Source organism: Strigops habroptila, chromosome 5 (genome assembly GCF_004027225.2).
Source record: "Strigops habroptila isolate Jane chromosome 5, bStrHab1.2.pri, whole genome shotgun sequence".
NCBI classification, from domain to species: domain Eukaryota; kingdom Metazoa; phylum Chordata; class Aves; order Psittaciformes; family Psittacidae; genus Strigops; species Strigops habroptila.
This window is the reverse complement of record NC_044281.2, coordinates 13,085,373-13,107,110: the sequence shown is the minus strand read 5'-3', so window position 1 is coordinate 13,107,110 and position 21,738 is coordinate 13,085,373. Positions and strand designations below refer to the sequence as shown.

The following is a 21,738-nucleotide window of genomic DNA, read 5'->3' as shown; positions in this document are numbered from 1 at the left end:
ACATGGTTACATTTTTACTGTAAAAAGGAGAGGCCCCTTGTAACCTCTTAGATCTTTGGCCATAAAACTCTTAAGGCAGTTATTCTGAAGGAGTCTATTAAAATCTATTCTAACTACTTTGATTAATTTTTAATACGTACATGGTAAACCAATGAAGGATTGATAAAATTGCTGGAGCTCAGACAGCTAAGTAGAGAATGCCCGCCCCTCTGTCTAGGCTAGGCTAATGCAGCCGAATCGGTTGCTTTAAAAGTAATGAAGCATGGAAGTAATTATTATAATAAATTGTTTTAATCAATGCATCTTGGAGCCAGCTACTCTTAAGAGAATGAGGAAAACCAAGCAAAATAGGTATAATGTGCCTCTGAAGGAAGAAGCTGTTTCAATATGCTTTGCAGCTGCCAAGGTAGGTGCCTTGCAAGGAATAATGAAAGTCAGAAATTACTCCCTTTCCAGAGCCAGAGTAGACAGGTTATAAAGAGACAGATTTATTTCATGCATGTGGAAGGAAGATAGTGACCTAACGTGCTGGAGTTGATGGAAACAGGACTATATCAAGATAAAAATTGTGCTGATAGAAATTAGATTTCTATGGGATTTAGTAAGTATGCTTTGAGGAGAGACAGGAGAGACAGAAGTATTTTCTATTCAACCAGATATATGTAGCTATTAAGTAAAAAAGTGTCAGGGAAACTGTTCAAGTCCTGCAGGCACTTACACTGCATACTACTGCTATCCAAACTATTTGTGGCCGATAGATCCAGCGAATTAGGCCTCTGTGCTCTTCTAGTCTGGGTCTGCCCAGGATTTCTCACTACATTCTGGATACTGACTGTAGCTGCATCTTGCACTGGACCTGGGTTACTGTTGTTGTTATTGGCATTTGTTCTGCCAGTATCCAGTGGTCGCTCTCTCCTGTCTACTAGGCGGTCCAGAACACCTTCATCATGGCCAACTTGCTGCTCCCGCCTCAACAAGGGTTCGTGCTCATCAGGGCTTGAATTAATATTCAGCCGACTGTCCTCTCCACTGAACTGGTTCTGAAGCATTTCCTGGGCCCTTTGTGCTACCGAACTGGTGGTCTGGCCAGATGGCACCGTGCCATTGGCGTACTGGGTTGTGCCAGCATGAGAGTTTATGCCGTGGCTTCTCCCAGCCACTCCATTCATGGTAACTGTCACAACATGAGGTTCTGCAGCATTGATAGTGTTCATCTTGGCAACGCCTGTTTCCACTTGCTTCAAGTTTGATTTGTGCTTGCCACCGAATTTTAACCGTGGCTCCTTTGTTGAATTTTTGGTGTTCAGGGGAAGGCTAGTAGGCCTCTTCGGAAGGTTCTGTTGCTTGGGTAGAGGATAGACCTGAGCAGATGGGACATCTGGAATCAAACATGCTTGACCATTGCCAGCTTGTGTGAAGTCCTGTTGTCCTGTCACCTCTACTGCAAGTTTTATCAGTGGATAAAGCAAGCTGGAACTAGTGCTGCTGAGTGGATCTGGCCCGCTAAACTGCTTAAGTGAATGTTCCATCAGATTCTCATCAGAGCTTTCTTTCAGGTTCTTATCCACTTCTTTTGGATCCAATTTATTTGTCTCTAAGTCCTCCTCTGTTAGCTGCAGACAAACAGGGGTGGGCCCGCCTGGCTGCATGACATTTGTGGTATGTAAGTTTGTTTCATCCGAATAAGGCATTTCAGATATGGTGGTCATGCCAGTGCTAGGAGTGAGGCCAGTTGTATTGGTGGTGGTTGTGTTGGTGGACAAACTGGTGACGCTTGTCTCAGGACTAGGGATGCGAGCTTGCGCTTGCTGCCGCTCATAGTTAATGGAGTTTCTATTCTTCTCCCCTGAAGTCAATGGTGTAGTGGACATTGAATGTTCAGAAGAAATGTTCTTCACTATGCTGTCAGCGTGGTGGATTGAATCTTCAATGTAGGAAGAGGAAGAGTAATCTGGATATGGCCTTATCTTTGATACACGCCTGTGATGTGACAGATTCCTTTAAGAAAAAAATAAGTGACATTAAGATCATATACGTAAAAATCACCTCATATTACAAAGCCTCTCATTTAAGAGAACTGAATGTCTTTCTGTTTCTTTTCATGCATAAACCAAGGACAGATATAGTATAAACTGAGATCTTTCAGTAACTTCCTTGAAAAACCTTGGGTAGCAGAAAATTTGTTTTACTAGGACAGCAATTTTGTCATGGATGTTATTTATACAACTAAATTGGGTAACAGTAATTTTCTTCTATTTGTCCAGTATGCTGTTTGTCCAGTTCACTGCTAAGGTACTGCTCTAGTTGCAGAGAAGCGACATTGAGGAGAACTCAACACACAAGATGGAGAAAGTGATGCTGGGAAGAAGTCACAAGCTCCTACCCCGTGAAAAATCTATTATTGTAACAATTTAGGTATTCTATGATTTGAACAATTTATTTTAAGACAATGAACACTGCTATATACAGCAACATTGCTCTCAAATCCAGATCTCTAGTGCATACTATTAAGCACAAATGTCAGTTCTGCAAATTCTCACTCCCTCTGGATCATATATAAGCAGAGAATTCACGGCACTTCTCTCCCTGGGGTCAGAATAATGATGACTTAAATGATGGCCCCACAGCTCTTCAATTGAAAAGCTGCAGACTTGAGACTCAGTGATTTCCTGAGCTCAGATTGCCTGTGAATTCAGTTTTCAGTAGGACACTTTAACAGAAGTTTTATGCATCATTTAGCAAGAGCCCTTAAAGACAATTCATAGCCACTTCATATCTTTGCAAGCCTGTTCTGACAGTTTGCCTAAGTTCAGTTTAAAAGGCCCCTCTGTGAAAAGCACAGTTGTTTGCATAAAAAGTGTCTTAATTCTGAGGACACACAAGAGATCTTAAGAACACAAGCAATCAGGATCATGTCATACAATACCCATATGCAGACTAGCTCACATAACATATCATTTCACGCTTGCAGAAACACCAAGCTCCAGCTTCCTTTGGGGAGTGAGCTGAGCGTTGCATTGGGCATTTGCTGCTGACTAAAACCAAATGTTTTCTCTTCTTACCGCTCATTTTGCATGGCAGTTGACATAGGGTTGACCGTTGGACTAACTGATTTATTTCTCTCCCAGATCATCATGAGTTCCGCCATTCTCTCCTCAGCACACTGCGCCGTTAGTCGAGCTTCAGCATCCTGATCCCAACAGTCTTCAATTGTTTCTTTAAGTGACCTCACAGCCTGCCAAGAGACAAATAAAACCCCTTTATCTTAAATTATTTTCCCTTCACATTGTGCTTCTAATTTACTTTTTTATGACAGCATTCTGTACACATGAAAATACACACAAGCTGGTGAGAAACAGGATATACACAATTTCAATTAAAACTAATTTACCTTAGTATCAGCAATATGCAGGACTATTATCATACCTTGCACACGTGCCAACTGGGAAGACACTTAGGAGAAGCTACATTCACCAGTGTCCATACAACGTGCAGCCAGCCCTCTCTGGTGTATACATGCTCAGCTCACTCTCCCTGCCTTATGAAAGCTGTGTGCTAAGGATTGATGATACTCTGGAAATTGTTATCCTCACAATTCAGCTAATGATCCCTGCCTTGCTTCCCTGCGCTGTATATGCAAATAACACAGCCTTGCCCACTTCATCATGCTTTTCTTCTTCTGTTCACTACTGTAACATCTAAATGCCTCATAAATATCAGTGAATTTGTCTGCGCTATGGGAGAAGATTATTGCTGCCCTTTTACAGATGGAGAAACAGGAACACATACACACACTTTCCTGGAATCACACTGTGGGGTGAAGGTGCAGTCAGAATTAGAGCTCAAGACCTCCAAAATGTGCTGCCATATGGCCAGAGACCTGGAGAAGAGACAACTGAAATTACGAGCACTGAACACTTCTGCTTCCACTGCATCCGGAATACAAAAAACAGGCAGAGATTTATTGGCCCCTGCTGCCAGTCTGTGGCGCAGGGATAGAATATGGTCTGCCAGAACATCTCACATCTACAGCCAAGCTTTAACCTCTCCAGCACCAATGACTGTGCATAGTCGCAGCTGGGCACTAAGGCATTCAGTGGGTCCTGCTGACTGCCTCTGTGCCAGAACTGCCTTGTTCACTTCTGGTGCTGAAAGCCAGGACTAGCTCTGCATGCTAGCCAAGAGCTCCTAACCCACAGAGCAGGCTCCTGGCATCGCCTGCATCTGGCAAGTCACTGCTGCTTAGTGATGCAGCTATGGCTGCACAGGTGGGGATGAGCTCCCACACAAGCAAACCTTTTATCTCCCTTCCCACATGAGGTAAAAGAAGGCCTAAGCAACTATGCTCCTCCTAGCTGAGGAACATAAGTCTAAAAGCATTCTCAGAGACAATGGCAGGGTAATGTACTGGATCCATTTTCTCCCCCAGAATAAGAAGCCTTCATTTGGCTTTTGGAACTTGATTTAGTCACAATTACAATGTATCTAATGAACACCCTAATCTCTCTTCTTGCCCCTTTATAAGATTCTCCCCTACATGTTTCACTAGCAGTAAATTTAACCAGTGCTCCATTTAATATGGTCTCTCTTCCAGCAGATGCTTTCCTTTTGATGTTTTAAGGATCATGAAAGGAGCACAGTGATGACTGTACAGATAGTTAACAGAAGTCAAGTTCTAGAGCTTCACATTTACCACAGTAATGTGTTTTCTATTAATTTCAGGTTCAAAGAGATCCATTCTAAAATGCACTATTTAGAAGTTCTAGCACTCAAAAAAAGATAGAAGGGACAGGAAACCTGCATTATTCTGTTCTTCTATTAATATCCTTCAGTCCTGAACTTTGAAGTCAAGGTGGTGCCCTGCTCTGGCTTTGGCAGATGAGAGAAGAATGTTGCTAACATATCAACTCAGTTTATAGCCCTTGAATTATTTTATGCACATCATCTGCTTAGATTGGTGATTTATACTGTGAAAAACAATACTGCTAATCAAGGTCTGTATCATAACACATGTTCAGGAAGCAAACAGAGACTGCATAGGTAATCATAAATTTAGGATTCTGCATCTTTTGAGTGCCTTAATTATGTGACCTACAAAACAAAGCATTGATTTTTATTTATATTTCTCAAATGAAAAGGACAAATAAATTTCTCTAATAGACAAATTTGCACGAAAGCATTATAACCCAACATGTCAGCAGAGCTTTAAATAATGGACAGAAGTCTTTTATCCCATGCATTAGATACAGGAGGTTAGGACCTGGGTCCAGGGTGAGGTTATCTGGGGCTTCATTTTCTATAGTATCTCCCCTGAAGTGCTCATTCAGATGTTACCCCAGATGGGCATAGGGTGGAGTAGGTTGGTTGATGTACATAAGAGACCTACGGATTGCTCATTTATTCTTCTTTTCTCTTAAAGCAATGATGCAGATCCATCCTTAGAGCTGGACTTACTATCCTCATCATTAATTATTATTTTTAATTTTTGTAAAAACATCAGTGACAACACAAAGAATGCGTGAGACAGTTTAAATCTGGGGATCATCTAATAGTGCTGGAGTCTATCAGCTTGTAAGGCCATAATTAACATTTAAAATGGTAGTCTGCAAAACAAAACAACCCTTCTTGAACTGTTTTTAGTCATAACTGTCTTCAAAACCAGCTGTCAAGCTTGGTTCTTCCAACACTGCATTTGCCAACGTGGCTATAGTTAAAACAGTTGCTGCTTGATTTCCTATAGAGTTTGGGTGTGGATTATTTTTTCTCTCTCTTCCCCCACCCGAGACCAGCTGGCCAAAACTGTGTCATGAACAAACTCCTCTAAGAAGCTCCCAACTCAGTTACAACATGTTTTACAACAGTGTTAATACTGGAGGCTATGCTCCTCTCTGAAAATGGTTTCATACATGCTTACAAGTACCAGCACAGATGAGGCCTTAGGCTCCCCATTATCTGCACAGTAGCTACATACTTATCAACTAGCAAAGTCTCTGAAGATTGAAGGGCATAATTTCAGTAAGGGAATAACTAGAAGTATCATTTAAAGCAAGAGTCAACTATACTGTTTTCATACTCGCGATCCAACTAATTTAGCTTAAACAAGTTACCATGTATCAGGTGGAACCCCGTAGTAACTGTTTGCATTTTACTTTGCTTTTAATGAAAGACAAACACCCCCCCACACACACTAAGGGTATTTGCATTACCTCACCTTTGCTGCAGATGAAAGCAAGCACATAGACTCTTACCAGAGTTCTGACTTGCCATAACTTGTTGGCCTGCAGCAGGAGGCAAGGCTCTAAGCCACAGCTACACTAATTCAAAACAACAAACATCACTATGTTTATAGTCTTTAAAATAAAAATTGCAGATCAAGTGAAACCATATAAAATTCCTAATGTAGTTATAATGAAATGATTGCTAGAAGCTGTAGCCTCTGCAGACTCTGAGGACTACACAACTTCAGAAAAAGTATTACAGTGTTTATAGATTTTAGTTCTGGAAGAGGATATTTACATTTTTTGCCAACTAATTTAGGGTGTTATTAGTTTGTAAGATGTCAAAGGCAGAAAATGCTTTTATGTTTATCATCCTGCATACAGAGAACATACGGGCACTTCGTGTATAATACTACAGACACTGTCTAACAATTAATGTAACAAGTTGTCTTCTGCGTATCACACTTCAGATCTGATAATAACCAAAGCATTTTTCCTTAAAAGAAATATAGCTTTCATGTCAGTGGCTTTTCTAAAACTAAATTCAATGTTCGACAGGTCCAGACACAAGCAGCTCCCAATCCTTAATTACTAACAATATTTAAAGGAAAGAATGTATTCAAAAACTGCTTTTAAGAAATGAGTACACCTTATAGCTGGCTAAATGATTGTTTCTTTGAAAAGATTCTATCTCACCAGGCTGTTCTCCTTCCACGCTTCTGGGAATTTTGGTCTTTGCTTCTCTCTAGACACCAAGACTTGCATATCTTCAAAAGTGGGATGGTTTCCGACTTCTGTCTGGAAAGCCATCTGGTACTCTGGCACAGATTCCCCTGTTAGCAAAAGAAAGAAAGAAAAACACTCACAGATAAAAAGGCAGAGCAAGGGCTTTCAGGTGATGAAACACAGTATCAAAGTTGTTGTCTATTGAGTGTTCTCCACTTTCCCCCAAAGTCTAACTTCAAAAGGCCGAGCTGATTTAACTGCAAGAATTGTTGTTCCCCAGCCTCTCCAAGGATAACATCTCCAAACTTTGCTGGTTGAGCGGCACATGCAGAATGTCTTAGAGCCTGAGGATGACACTTAATTTCTGTGAAATATCACTGACTGACTATATTAATGTACTTCATTTCAGAGGAAGCCCAATGAGATTAAAGGTCTGTGCATATAAAATGCAGCTGTTTTACTACAGAGAGAATGCTGCATGTCAAACTAGTTCTATATGCTCTAACTTGGGAAGAAGGCGGTGGTTGTGATACAATCTCATGTGTTACATTTTAAAAGACTACTTCCTCTTCTTTTATGTTATAGGTATGGAGGATTTCCCTGAGTTTTCAATGTCACTAGCATAAACAAAAGTATGACTGACTAAAGGCTACATTAATCGCAACACTTTCCCATCTATTCTTTCATGAGGGAAGTCTGAAAGACACTTCAGGCATTTTTATCAGTTTTAAGAACTGGAAGTACTGCCCTTGCCATAAGCCCAACTCTCAATGTTTGTAAACTCTTGATAATAATGTTCAAATTATACTTACCATGAGGCCTGCAAACTGCTTAAACAGGGAATTTAAAGTCTTTTGAGCATGAACCATGCTCCACACTCAATTACACTGTATCGACAACAACCACCTTGAACGCTAGATGGCACCGACTTAATGGCAAAAACAATTGAGAACATTATTTCCCTTCTTCACTTTAGAAAGCCATGGCTAGAGAGTAGCTTTGGTTGCTAGTACCACTTTCTACTAGTGTGGGTTTTTCCAGTTCATTTAGTTACCTGGGAAGAGGTCTGTACATCTCATAAATATCTCCCAGTAGATAAGGCCTAGCGCATACATATCTACTTGTTTCAATGCGGATTCACAGTCCCTCAAGTTCACTGCTCCTTCAAGAACTTCTGGGGCCATGTAGCGGATTGTACCAACCTGGAAAAACATAAAATCAAAGCTCTGAATCAGGAAGCAATTTCCAAATTCGATTTATTATTGAGATTTATTTTTTTTTAATACCCTACTTTGTTTGATATTTTCTACACTCAAAGAATGCAGTTCTCTTCTAATCAATGTCTTCAGCTTCTAGACTCTTATCAGGAGCCTAGTCATAATAAGTCCCTTCCCCTGCTCTGTCACTTTTTTGTATGTATCAAAACAAAACAATTTTGTCCCTTACCCAATGTTCTCATAAGCAATACGATATAACAGAAATGTTTCTTTTTCCTGAAATTACTCTGTTAACACCAGGGTATGGATCATAATGGAAGAGGATGCTGCTGAATAAGGAACTTTTTCTCTTTATCCCTGGACTGTCAGCAAGGCTATCCCCTACATCTTCCACGGTCAAAGGCTATTAAAAGCCTTGCAATATGCCTATTCATTTCCACATATGACATATGTGAGATTAGAGCAATCACTCATCAGTACTTGTAGGACAGTATTTTGTCACAGGACTACTTCATATCCCTGCATTTCAAATAGTGGTTTCCCTGTTTCTTTGTTCAGTAAGGGGAGATCTATAAAGAGGACCTGTGCATTAGGTATTGTTAACGCAGCATTCACTTTCTAAGGGAAGGTGACAAGCACTGCAAAACACATTCTTTGAATGAAATGTAAATGTTTTCTGTAAAAGCACAAAACCAACAAATGTACTGAACCATTAGGGACTTTCACTCTGTTTAAAATAGTCTCACTGTATTTCAGTGGCCTATATTCAGGTGTCAGTGTATTTATGCTTATACAAAAAGAAAACCACAAAACCTCCACTCTCTGAATCACCGCATCATAAAAAAGAAAGCCTAAGAAATCAGTTTCTTCTTTGTGCCCAGAATCCATTCTAACCCACACTTAGCAGATGTTTTCCCAATCTGTTCCTTAAATTCATAAAAGGATGCAAATTCTGTATAGCCTACCTCAGCAGCCCATTCCAGACCTTGTCTGCCTTCTATAAAGATTTCTTCATAACTAACCTGATTTTTTCTTTCTACAACATGATGCCATTACCTCTTGTCCTACCACACTGAATGCAAATAGTTTATTCCTTTCTCATTGTAGCAGCTGTTTACATATTTGAAGACCTGTCTCTTGTCTTTACTTCCCTAAACAACCCTTATTCTTTCATCTTTTCCCAGAAGCTACTCTTTCAAGTACCCCCTATTATTTTGTCTCTGTTCTTTCTCAGTTGGTCCATATTTTTCTACATGCACTTACTCTCCCAGGTCCAGAAAATTGCAGATGACACACAGAGAAATGGTTGCAGGATGTAGAATGCAGTATGTCACCATTTCAGAAACATTAATACCAAAACCACCAAAGAATGTTTGGTCTTCAGTTAATACTTGGAATACAAAACTGAAGGGACCTGTACCATATCATTGCAAACAACATGGCAACCAAACCTACCTTGCATCTTATACAGAAAACTTCAGCCTCCAGGGCTGACTGACCGTCTATCACCTTTCAAAATGCTAGGTTTGGTTTTGAGTGTTCTGAGAATAAAATCAGTTTCTTTCTATCAAGGTTTTAGCCACTTCTCACCCATATTGCAGCAATTCCCCCTTACATGAATTGTACCACCTTAACATTCACCTTGTAATGACAGAAAGGACTATTTTTCAGTGTTACTTTGATACTAATTTGTCTTCCTCTACACACTGATTTATCCTCATTTGTACTTACCTCACTAATGGCTGCATTATCTTCCTCACCTGGGCGTACCAGTCTGTTTCCAGTCAGCTTCATGGAGAGCCCAAAATCGCTAATTACACATGTTCCATCATTCTTTACCAGGACATTACGGCTGTTCAAGTCACGATGGGATATTGCAGGTTTGTAATGGTCTATTTGGACATATGGAAGTGCTTGTTACTATTTGAGCAGTTCTACTGCCTGGCAAAATGAGAACACCTCATTACGTCTACTCAGCTATTATAAACAGAAAATCAACTTACCTTTTAGAAAGCTAACATTTTTGCCTCTTTATAATGAGCTCCACAGCATGCTAGCTATAGAAAACTGACCGGCATTCAGGGTTTCATCGTAGCTATACAATATATTAGGCTACCGCTATACACAGTTCTAGTGTTTGCCAAGAAACTTCTTTCCAAGGGATATTTCAGCATGATTTTGGCAGGGGAGACATCGTGTACTTGAACACAGACCTGCTGCCACAGCCCTGACAGCCATTCCAAATGCTCTCTCTCATATCCACATTCCTATGTCAAATACAGCTCCAACTATTTACATTATGATTGGAATTGGCACCTATTCAGAAGATACTTAGACAATATTATTCCAGAGAGTCTGAACATGTTCATCTTCCAAGGAATCTGATCTTTTCCAAAGAATAATCTCAGTTGTTCCTAGTTTATATGCAATTTATTTTGTTGGTAAAGCAGCCAGAAGTATAGAACCGGTTTCACTGTGGAATTTATTCTACTCCATGAGTTCCCTCCTAGCATTCACAGACCACCCTATGGCTGTCTCTTCTTTAAGATGGAAGATTTACACATTTTCTGGCTGCTAATGGACACACCTGTCTGCACATTTTAAAATGATGAAGTTATAAGATGATAGCTCCAGTTTCAATGGCACATAGGAATACTAAGTTAGGTATTCTCAGCATTGCACTTTTAACAGCATCTTCAGTTGTCATTCTTTGCTAGAGTTGACGCTTACTATTCAAGATATATAGTTTGGAGTTTTAATCCAAACATTAGCACCTTCATGTAGAATTAATGACATCATCTTTTTATTTACTGCCAAGAAGCTAATGCTTCAGTGCCAGGCCATATTCCACAGCCTGATACATCACAGATCTCAGAATATCTGCTTTATAACCATGGTACTTCAGCTGCTAAAATGCTGGCTGAAGCATGCAAGCAGAGAAACCAAGATATAAATCAATATGTTGTCACAACCAGTGCTCTAATAAAACACTAAAAGTCCAGTAGTATTGTTTATACACAGCAAAGACTAGGCCCACACCCTTACACAAAAATCAAGATGTGATAAACTACAGCGGTGTTAGAAGATTTAATTATTTCTCTTTGTGTATATATACAGTTCATACACAAGCTAAAAATTGCTTTGGTGATTTGTGTCTGAACTGCAAAAACAAACAGAACACCCCATCTGCTTGCTCTCTGCTAGACAGACATCCAGCGCTTCAGGTCTTCAGTAATCTGTTGCCATGATACAGCAGCACTGCACAACTCTGCCTCCTCCTCTTGCCTTTCTCTGGGGCTCTGCTGGCTCTTACTCCATGTTTTCATACAAGCGTCACAGACAGAGCCCACAACATGGGATTGTTCAGAAGGAAAGAATGTATCAGAAGTTCTTTCTGTGTAAGTAATGAGTAATTTCTATTTGCATTTATCATTCCCTACTCACCACACTGTAACAGAGAAAAAAAGAAATGCAGAAGTCTACTACCTGATTGAAAAAAAGAATATCTTGAACATCTTGGAAGCGTTCCTGGCCTTACCTCCTCGAGGTAGTTCCGTATGCAGGTACGCCAAGCCCCGAGTTATAGAGTGTGCCAGACGACAAGAGCTCACCCAGTCACTTGTGTGGAGACTCAAATATTTGCACAAAGAACCCTAAAAACACCCAAAACAAAACAAAGGATTAAAAACATTGTCCAGTTGAATAACTCAGAATCTTTATGAGAGTCAGTTTTAGTCATTCCTCCTGTAAGGTGTAATCCTGCAACTGCTTCTGTGTTTACCCAGATGTTCTAAAACAAATCACATAACACGGATTGCCTTTAGGAATAATGATATTAATTATAAACCAAAACCAAAGCATGCACTTGATTTGTTGTTCTGAAAAACTCTCGCTGAACAATAGGAGTAGTTAACTGAAGACCTAACAGCCTGGGTTACTAAACAGTGGCCTTTAAGCCAACAGCACTTAGAGAATACTCAACATCTCTCACTGGTATCTCCCCTGCTATAATCTATTATTGTATCAAAAAACCCCAACAACTCACAGGCATTTCAGAATAGGAGCAAGTCTACAGGCACTGAAGAAACAAGAAAGGAATGTAATGTTCCCCTTTTCTTGAAAGAGAAGTTAAATGTAAAAAACGGGGGATTTTTTTAGTAATCTGTGGCGGAATCTCCAAGAAAACCAGAAGGATGGGTGTCAGTGATGATACTAAGGTATTCTAAAAACCAAGACTACTATCTGAAACAAGAGCCAGATCCTGCACACTATAATGCCTTTGAGTTTTTATGCACATAGTCCTCAATGACAATATACTCAGTTTAAACAAACCAAATCCCCACACGCGAAGCACAAGTCATCCAGTTGTCTCTGCACACATATTACAATATATTTATGACTACAAACTACCCTGGTTTTGCCTGTTTAAATCTGTAATCTTAAAGATGCACCAATGTGTAACATCTTACCATAGTCACAACTAAAACCACTTTGTTGAAAAATTAGCTATGTAACATTTGGTTTAAAAGAGTCCATTTGGAGCTGACATTCAGATGTGTAACACATGCACAGGTCAGATGGAGGCACACCAATACCAGAATTTAAAGTGATCAAAGCATTAGACTTTTTTTTCACTCCAATGCTAAAACTAAAACCAAGTTATTGATGCTCCTTAAAGGAATTACAAAAGTTACAGCTTTGCAGACTTAGCTTGTGCAGAACAAGGAACCCATAAATACATAACCTCCTCAATGAAAACACAGAACAAATGTCACCCATACACGTTTACACGAGAATTTTTTTCATAATTTAAAATGTTGTTACATGAATCTCAAAGAGGTTTTGGCAATTAAAAAAAAAAGCTGAGAATCCACCTAGAAATAAGGAATTTTACATTTTTTTTGTACTGTTTAAGGCTTTTTAAGAAATACAAACACCTATTAGCCTCCGACTGCCAGCAACTTGGGTGTAGTAACAGATTTTCTTGGCTTAGTGGTCTGAGATTCTAGCCCATTTAAGAGAGGCCACAGAACTGTTGTGATGGTGTGACTGGGAAACACTCACTGCATGATGATCTCAAACCAACTTCAAGATCCTTCTGCTGCAGAGCTTGCTAAATACCTATAACACGAGGTATTTTTTAAGCTGAGGGCTGTGATTTTATGCTTTTGGTGAAGTTCAGTACGACAAATCAGGAAAAGCTTTATTCAAGATTTAGAGAGACATATTTGCAATTCAGATTATTCTTGTCAAAGTCATGAGTTACATGTTAAATTGAGGACATTTGTTCTGATTATAACTTTTGATACAATTGATGGTTTTAACAGTCATAAGATTCTATGTGTTTTACAACAATTTTTCTATTGCTCTAAAACGACACGAATGTCTGACTACCGGGGGAACTGTTCTGTTGCTATTACGTATTTCCTACTATGCCATCCCTTGCAACTTACTCTCTGCTTATTCACCTGCCACGCCTCAGAGTACTATCAGAACAGCATGTTGACCAATAAATACATGTATCTCCCCTTTTATTACTTGCTCACCTACTTTTCTTTGGTCTCAAGGCATGTTTGGATAATAACACTATCTGGGTCAAACCTATCTGTTTTGCTTTCACCAAGGCAACACCACAAACAATTTTCTGTGTGAAAATGTTCACGGCTTGTGTGTTCCTATTTGTAAGAAGAAAAGTATTTCAAGGGAGAATGATGTTCTGGATAGGGAGTATTTCACCTGCACGTCTTGTATGGGTTACTCCTTATTGAAACAAGATTTATGGCTCCAGTTTCAACAGTTCAATTCCTTTTTAGTAGTGCTGCCACAGCCGGCTTCCTTCTCTGCTGTTAGTGCCACATACAGCAGAACATCTGCTCCCTGAATTAAGAATCACACTGTGCATTAATTACACCTGCTGTGCACTTTTTCCAATGACTTCCAAGCCACTAGTGGATTGATTTTAGACTAATCTTGCTGTTCTTACTACCACACTGAGAAAGAATCTGACAATATGATGTCATAAGCCTCATCTGTGCATTTAATCAGATCATCAACATATCCTGTTTATATAAGCAACAAAACACAATTTGCAATCAAATTACATTTCAGCTGAAAATCCTTTCATTCAAGAAAACAGCAAAACCAGATCACCTGTTCAGACAGTCATGCTATGCCCTCCCAGGAGCAGAATACATACTTGATTTCACTTAACTCAATTAGTTGAAAATAAGCCTATTCTGCCAGAGCAGGCCGGAGCTGATGTGCTTTCCTGGTATTGTGCGGGCAAAACTGAGCTTTTTCTATGGTCATTTCCAGTTTCTGCAATCTCTTTGTAGATGTCCATCTCTTATAAGCTGACATGATCCAAGTGCATTCTCACTTAGAAGTTTCAGTCAAGGTACTCTTCATGTATTTGTGAAGTGCTATGTTGCCTTAAATTTGCATATATATTTAGATATTTATACACCCTTACGCATTTAACTTGCAACAAGCATATATTTAGAGCCTAAGACAGGCCATTTATTACTGTTCTGTTTCTTTTTGCTACTTGAACAAGCAGTTTTTGTCTTACTGTCCTCATAACAAATCAGGCTTCAGCCATCACCTTTACACACTGGAGGAAATACAATACGAGTTCACTTACTTGAGACCAAAAGGCTCATGTAAAAAATTCTTTAACCAAACAGTTAAAGATCTTTCCCATATACCAGCAAAAAACCCCGAAGACAAATTTTTTGCTTTTTCATATACATAACACCCATGTACATTACATTTTATGATTTCTCATGAAAGCAATTCACATTTATGCTGGATATTTTTAAAGCATTTTTGTTTCTATTCGTGTGCGCACACACACAGTGTTAAGAACTCAAATCAATGAATTTGAGGGATGTAAGCATTCAGTTAGCTAAAGAAATTTGAAGATATGATTCATGAAGATAAGGTATGGAAAGTAAGGCTGCCTTCTTAAGATTTGTCCTACATCATCAGTATACGGTGCAGCAAAATAAATACAGTATGCCACAGAAAGCTTTAAAGAAGATAACAGGATAAAAACCCAACATGATTTACAGTATCACAAGCTAGTTTGACAGCAATCTATTGTGTTTCATTGTAAAAAACCCCCCACCATTTACAGCTACTGAGATCATTACTACCATAACAGAGATATAATGTCTTAATATTAGAAAGTTTTAAATTCAATAACGTTTAAGTAAAAATAACTCTTCAAATTCTGTACTTGAATATTGCACAGCTGACTGAAGAAACCTGCACCATAACCAAGAGCAAATATTAAAGCTAAGATTTTGTAAGATTTGGTAGAAATCTTAAAGGGTATTACAATAAACCACACTAAGGTTCATTAATATTGTAATTTATATGGATTATTTTTACGTTACTGTGCAAAAAAAAAAGCAATGAAAAGTACTGGCAAACACTAAAGTACATCCTTTTTATGTGGCTATTCTTAGGAATCTAAACCAATCCAACTGATTTCTTTGAAGCACTTACATTGGGGTAATATTCCATCACCAACAAATATTCCATACGGCCGTCTGCAGTGAATCTCTCATCCCCCACAATGAAGCGGGCGATGTTGTCATGTTCCATCAGTGGAATCCTGTAAATGTTTCTCTCATTGACAAAGTTCTGACGATTGGCAAAAGAAAATACTTTGACAGCAACTGGACGTTCATCTAGGGAGCCTTTGTACACTGCTCCATAGCGCCCACGGCCAATCAGCTGCAAAAAGATGTAAATAAGTAGTTCACTAAATAACGAATGCAGACAAAAACCAAGTTTTCACTCTAAAATGATCATACACCAACTTTTATACTGACATATGCTAGAAATAACAGTGAATATAGTGAATGTTTTGTATTGAAAACTAGAATTAGATTACTGTCATAAAAGCTATTTTGGAGCTGGAAACCTCAGCATAGGTCAACTTAGATCTTCCTAAATTGATCTATAGTCTAAATACGCAGTAAATAAATCATAAATAAGCTTTTCAACAGTTTTATATACAGAATCAATAAAATCCACGTGTTTTGTGCTGCTAATTCTCCTTTTAAACTTTTGCTTACATTTATAGCTTTTACATGATCAATTTTAATTAACTGCAGACATCACACACATTAAGCTGAACATTTTATGTTTAGGATAGCTTTATAAAGTGTACCTTTTAGGTTAGTAATAAAAGTGTATGCATTTGTAGTGAAAACAGATATGAAAAGAGGTAAAGAGTTTTTAACAGAAAGGAATAATTAATTCTTTACTACCTGTGAATCCTTATTCTAGCCCCCACTATATTAGACAGTCTTCACAGAATGGCCTTTCCTGTCTCCATAGCAACTGAAGAAAGATGCAATCTCTTCTCTAAGCCAAAACGTAGGACCACCTTCAGAAGAGTTCTAGCTTCTAAAGCTCAAGAAATTCTAACTACCTAAGAATTTAAGCACCTATTTAATTAAAATAATATTCAGGAAGACCTAGACATGAAACTGAAAGGATTTCATGGACCAGTATCTTTTTACTTTTTAAAATACTTACAAATGGAAGAGGAATGGAAATCAGAAGGGATTACGGAAGTAATGTTTCTAAGGATGATAACATTGTCCAATGGGAAAGTTTTCAACAGGAAAGCATCCTTTAACAGACAGACTTTCCGTTTCTCAGTCCTTCCATGTCAGTGGATTGCAAAGCAGCAGCAAGTCACTTCAAGGTACAAACCCAGAATGTATTCTACCCACAAAGACGTGAAAAGTCAAGGACAGGTTAAGACAATTTATTCTGCAACGCCCTATGACTGGGGGTGAGGAATCAGCTCCTTAGGATTTAAGAGGACAGGTGATCTCATAGCAGATCTCTCCACCAACAAAGTTGTTGCTTTTTCCAAGACTGCATATCAGTATGAGTGATTTCATCTGGGCTTTGCACACATTTACGACAGGCATTGTTATACTCTTGTAAACTCTGCCTCGACTACTTTTTTGATGGCAGAAGGCACCCAAGCTTCTTTGCTGATTAGTCTGCTGTCACCATTAGCCCAGACCACACTGAATGCTTGTAGTCTGCATCTCCAGGTGTGATTTCTAATGGGCAAAGTACCACACTCTATGAATCTCTCTCAGTCATTTTCCTGATATATTTTCTGGCTAAAAGCTTTTAAACATTCTGTGAGTTCTATGAAGCATAACAATTGAGAGCGTAACATTTTGCAGTTGTACAATGACACATCTCATACCAAGCTGAGTAGAAAGTTCTGGTTGGCCTGTAGTTGCCATGGAGATAGAGTACCCCACTGTGAAGAATGACTATACATAAATGCACCACTACTGCAATATACTGCCTACCTGCAGAAAATTCTATATTCCAGTAGTATTACTAAAGCATTTCAAATTACTACAGTAGGATACTGTACTTAAAGCCATCTGTATCAAGCAAAAAGATGGATCTTTTGATGCAATGCTGAAATACAGCACATTCCAATTTCCTCCATTACCTCCCAGTGTTCAGTATTTTCTTCTCAAGGTAGAACATGTTCTAGCCAATACCAACAAAATTACCAACAAAAGCAGGCAAAACGGAACTGTGGTAACCTTTCTTTTTCTTTTGTCTTTTAATTTCATCTTTTAAATGTGATTTAGAAGAAAACATTACAGGGGCACTGATGCGTTTATTACCGTAACTATACCTGGGAAGTGGTATTACCACAAGTGTTACACTGAATAAAAATGAAGATTAAGAAACAGAGTTGAACATTTACCTCCAACAACTTTAGATTATCCAGATCCAATGAGGGCTCTGATGCTGCTGCCTCCATCATGTTCATACTGTGCAAACCTTGTTTACGGTCTCCTGTGGAAGGGCATGGGGAGAGAATCACACAGTTTCCTTTTTATGCCATGCTACAAATGAAAACAATGCAACTTATCTGGGACTTGGAAGAAATATGTATTTTAGGCAAGGACATAACATGTAAAAAGGAATCCTCTAAAATCTTCTCAGAGTCAGTAAAAGCAGCAGCGAAGGTGCCAATAGCTACAAACTTCAGGCTATCTGCTATGCAACTGTTTTGATAATTGAATGTCACTGGAAGTAACTCTAAAGCACGTTCACAACCTCACTTAAGCTGTGTTGAGCAGAGGACTTTTTGAAGAAAAACAGCTCTCAAAATGCCAGTGGAGAAATGATAAATCTCTCCATATCACCATATGAAAGGGATATCACCATAGAATGTCGGAGAGGAGGAAGGGAAGCATATGCATTATGTATGAGCATATAATAGGGTCTGGGGAAAGCAGAAGACGTGTAACTTTGCGAAATAGTCAAAAGAACAATTAAAAAAAGGAACAGGATTGTCAAACCCTACCTGCAAGCATCCTGTATCCAAAGAACAGAGCAGCAATCAAAACAGCCAGTACAGACACAGACGCAAGGGCAATAACTATAGTCTCATCTCGATGAAAAGAATGAGAAGAATCTGAAAGAAAACAAGATAAAGACTCTTTACTTGTAAATTTGAAAGAATCAGCACTATAAAACATGTAATTGTTATTACAGCAATGGGTGGATGAGGAGGGAATTGTACTCTGGATTGTAAGATACTGCACTAAACTCTTTTTCCTCTTAAAATCTAAGGATGGTGAAAGAGCCGATCAGCTCAAACACAGCTGAACACACATTCATTGGCAGCTTTTCCCAGTCTTCCCTTGCCACCGTAGAGAGAGGCAACAACAGTAGAAAGTGAATCTTCTTTCTAGTTGGCCAAGTTCAGCCCAGCCATGCAAGGCCAAGTTGATGCAGCCCTGCTCTGCAAACGGTTCCTGAATCCAGCTTCCTGGTATGAATCAGGTTCGTAGCCTATACAAGGGTTTTTTTAATTATTATTTTTCCCAGAGTGAAAAATCTCAAAAAAAATTTGCTATTAAGGCTGCAAATGTGATGAATGCTGAGGATTTTGTATTCAAGTATCTACAACATATATCAGATAAAAGTCCATTTGTATAAATATTTCAAAATACTTTGGGGTTTTGATTTGTTTCGTGTCAGCGCTCAATTTTTAGCATAACTCTCACTCCTAAATTCACAAAAATACAGAGGTATCTCCACAGAATGCAGCAGAATATCACAAAACCTGAAACAATAATAGAACACTAAAGAAAATAACTAGTTTTATTGAGCCTTTTTAAAAATAACATTCATTTTTTCCTCAAAATGTATCTTGCCTTTTTTTCCCCAGAAGGGGAAAAAGTTTTCAGGAAAATATTTGTTAGTGTCTTGAATGTTTATCTTCATGCTTCTCAAGAACAAGATGATCTTTAAGGTCCCTTCCAACCCAAATCATTCTATGATTCTATGTCAGACCCCAGTCTTGCTTCATGCAGGCATACAAAAATTCAGCCACTTTAATATAAAGATTGTATTACTGCAGATATTCCTCTGATGTCAGAATCACTGGAATGTGGCACTACAAGACTCATTTACTTTGGCTTCAAAACCAAGTTTGGGATCTATGTTTAAACTTGTCTTATATATTGCTGAAAGTACTTCTTAAAAGACTTTAATGAGACCTAACTATGCTAAAACCACAAAATAGAAAATGCACACAAGGCTTAAACATCGGGCAAATTTTTAGGTGAGACTGAAACACAATTTTTCCCAGTCTACACTACCTGAAGAAATGGACAAATTCGCTTTGCTTGAACTGCATTTAAAAGAAATTAAACATGATTCATTTATTCCAATTCCCAGTGTGGACAGACACAAGAGAACCAGATAAGAAGGGAAAGCAAATTTAAAAGAAAACAACTTCCATTTTTACATAACCATAATGGTAAGAAGAAATAATAAAAAGCTGGTAAAACAAATACCAGGGAGTATTTGGGAGTTTCAGCTGTGATAAGAGGTACCTGAAAAATCACCCAGCAAAAATAACATGCAGCTCATATTTGATAAACCCTTTAAATAAAAGGGAGCTTGCAATAATCATGGCACCATCAAATTTAAATTTGTTCTATCAAAAGAAATACCATCACTACTGGGTCTGGTAAAATAAGTTTCACAGAGTAAATAGGCTATTGCCACAGAGCACTGTACTGTGGAGTAAGTGTTGTGACTTCTACTGCAAGGCGATTAAAAACACACATATACATACCTATTAAAACCCACAAAGGAAACTTACATCATACAGAACTATATGAAGTATTGCACAAGTGTAAGAAGCTGAACAACAGGCATAGAAATCCTAATTTTGAGTTTCATTTTTTTATCAATAGAATTCACATTTTATTGGCTTATCTTTTAAAACACATTAAACATGATGGGTTTTTCATCAGTTCAGGATAGTAGTATGTATGAAGAAAATGCAGGCTTTGAGGGGCTGACCTTTTTGCAGTACCCTCAGCTGTATTTTGTCTTTGACCACGCAACTAGGGTGCAGCCATTTACAGCCTTCCCACTGCTAATTAAACAGTAACCATTTCCACCACTGTTTGCCAAATGCTATCTAGTGCCTAAGTTTGACTGCTCTACCTTAGTTCTTCTTACAATTAAAAGGTTAACAACATGCCTCCATCAACAGGGCACTCCTCTACTCTGCACAGGATTCTGCTGTTCCTCCACTCCCAGCATGGCCCAGGGCAAGGGCATCCTGAGCAAGGGACTATTTAGGAGCTCTGGCTGCATTGGCACACTTGCGCTTTCTCCTGTTAGAAGCTTGTGAATAGAGGCATTATGCAGGCTGGAGAGCTACTAGAAAATCTCCAAATAACAATTTTGTGCCAATCAGCAGAAGAAAAACATGCAGAGAAACAGGCTGGTTGCTTTCTTGTTCCTTGATGGACCAACCCCTCTGGAGGCTTTTTCTCTTTAAGCGGGAGCTGTGCAGCCCCCAGGTAACCTCAAACAACTTCCCTCGCCTTCCACAGGAAAGACTTCTTATTTTTTTTAAGCAGAGTTGTTTCTTAACAAATCTTACACTGGCTTATCTTGAGCCAATTCCAAATTCTTATAAACATTTGACATTAATGTCAACATTCCAACAGCCAAGTCAGTCTGACAGTGTGAGTTACTATTGTCAGGTTGTTGAGCAACATACAGAAATTTAAGAATAAAGACAGATTTCTTAATAAGGGTAACTGAACATCTCTATGGAGTGGTAACATGCAGCTCAGAACAAGGAGTGCCTAAATGCTGCATATGATGGCTACTCATTTTCCAGCAAGGACACATATCTTTTATTTATAAATGTATATAAAAAGAAATGCATGAAACAAACACGACGACAAAAAACCCAGATGGCCCCCAAAAGCCCACAAAAAGTATTATTTCTATATGCCCTTTATGCTTTGTATTATTGACAACTTTTGATGTTGTCAGATTATTAATCTTTCTTAAATAGAACAAAAAGGATACGACACTTAAAGACCCAGTTATAAAACCTTCCAAAGCTTAATGAGACTCTTAATTATTAATTTTTTCAATCCATCTCTTTCTTTGGATATATTTAATTTTTAGCCTTTTACACCAGCTGCTAACTTGCCTTTAAATGCCTGGATGAGAAATGCTAGCAA

General features: G+C 38.6%; 1 protein-coding gene across 2 annotated transcripts in view; it reads right to left on the bottom strand.

Annotated features, from left to right (window-relative positions):
- Positions 1-21,738, bottom strand: part of BMPR2 (bone morphogenetic protein receptor type 2) — a 112,401-nt gene that overhangs the window by 8,423 nt on the left and 82,240 nt on the right. For both annotated transcript variants that reach the window (XM_030488575.1, XM_030488576.2), the window contains exons 4-12: positions 18,537-18,647; positions 17,931-18,022; positions 15,674-15,904; positions 11,700-11,814; positions 9,893-10,053; positions 7,999-8,146; positions 6,915-7,051; positions 3,063-3,235; positions 719-1,998 (exon numbers count right to left, since the gene is read on the bottom strand). In XM_030488575.1, coding sequence (XP_030344435.1) covers positions 719-1,998; positions 3,063-3,235; positions 6,915-7,051; positions 7,999-8,146; positions 9,893-10,053; positions 11,700-11,814; positions 15,674-15,904; positions 17,931-18,022; positions 18,537-18,647 — 2,448 coding nt within the window. The remainder of the gene's footprint in view (positions 1-718; positions 1,999-3,062; positions 3,236-6,914; positions 7,052-7,998; positions 8,147-9,892; positions 10,054-11,699; positions 11,815-15,673; positions 15,905-17,930; positions 18,023-18,536; positions 18,648-21,738) is intronic.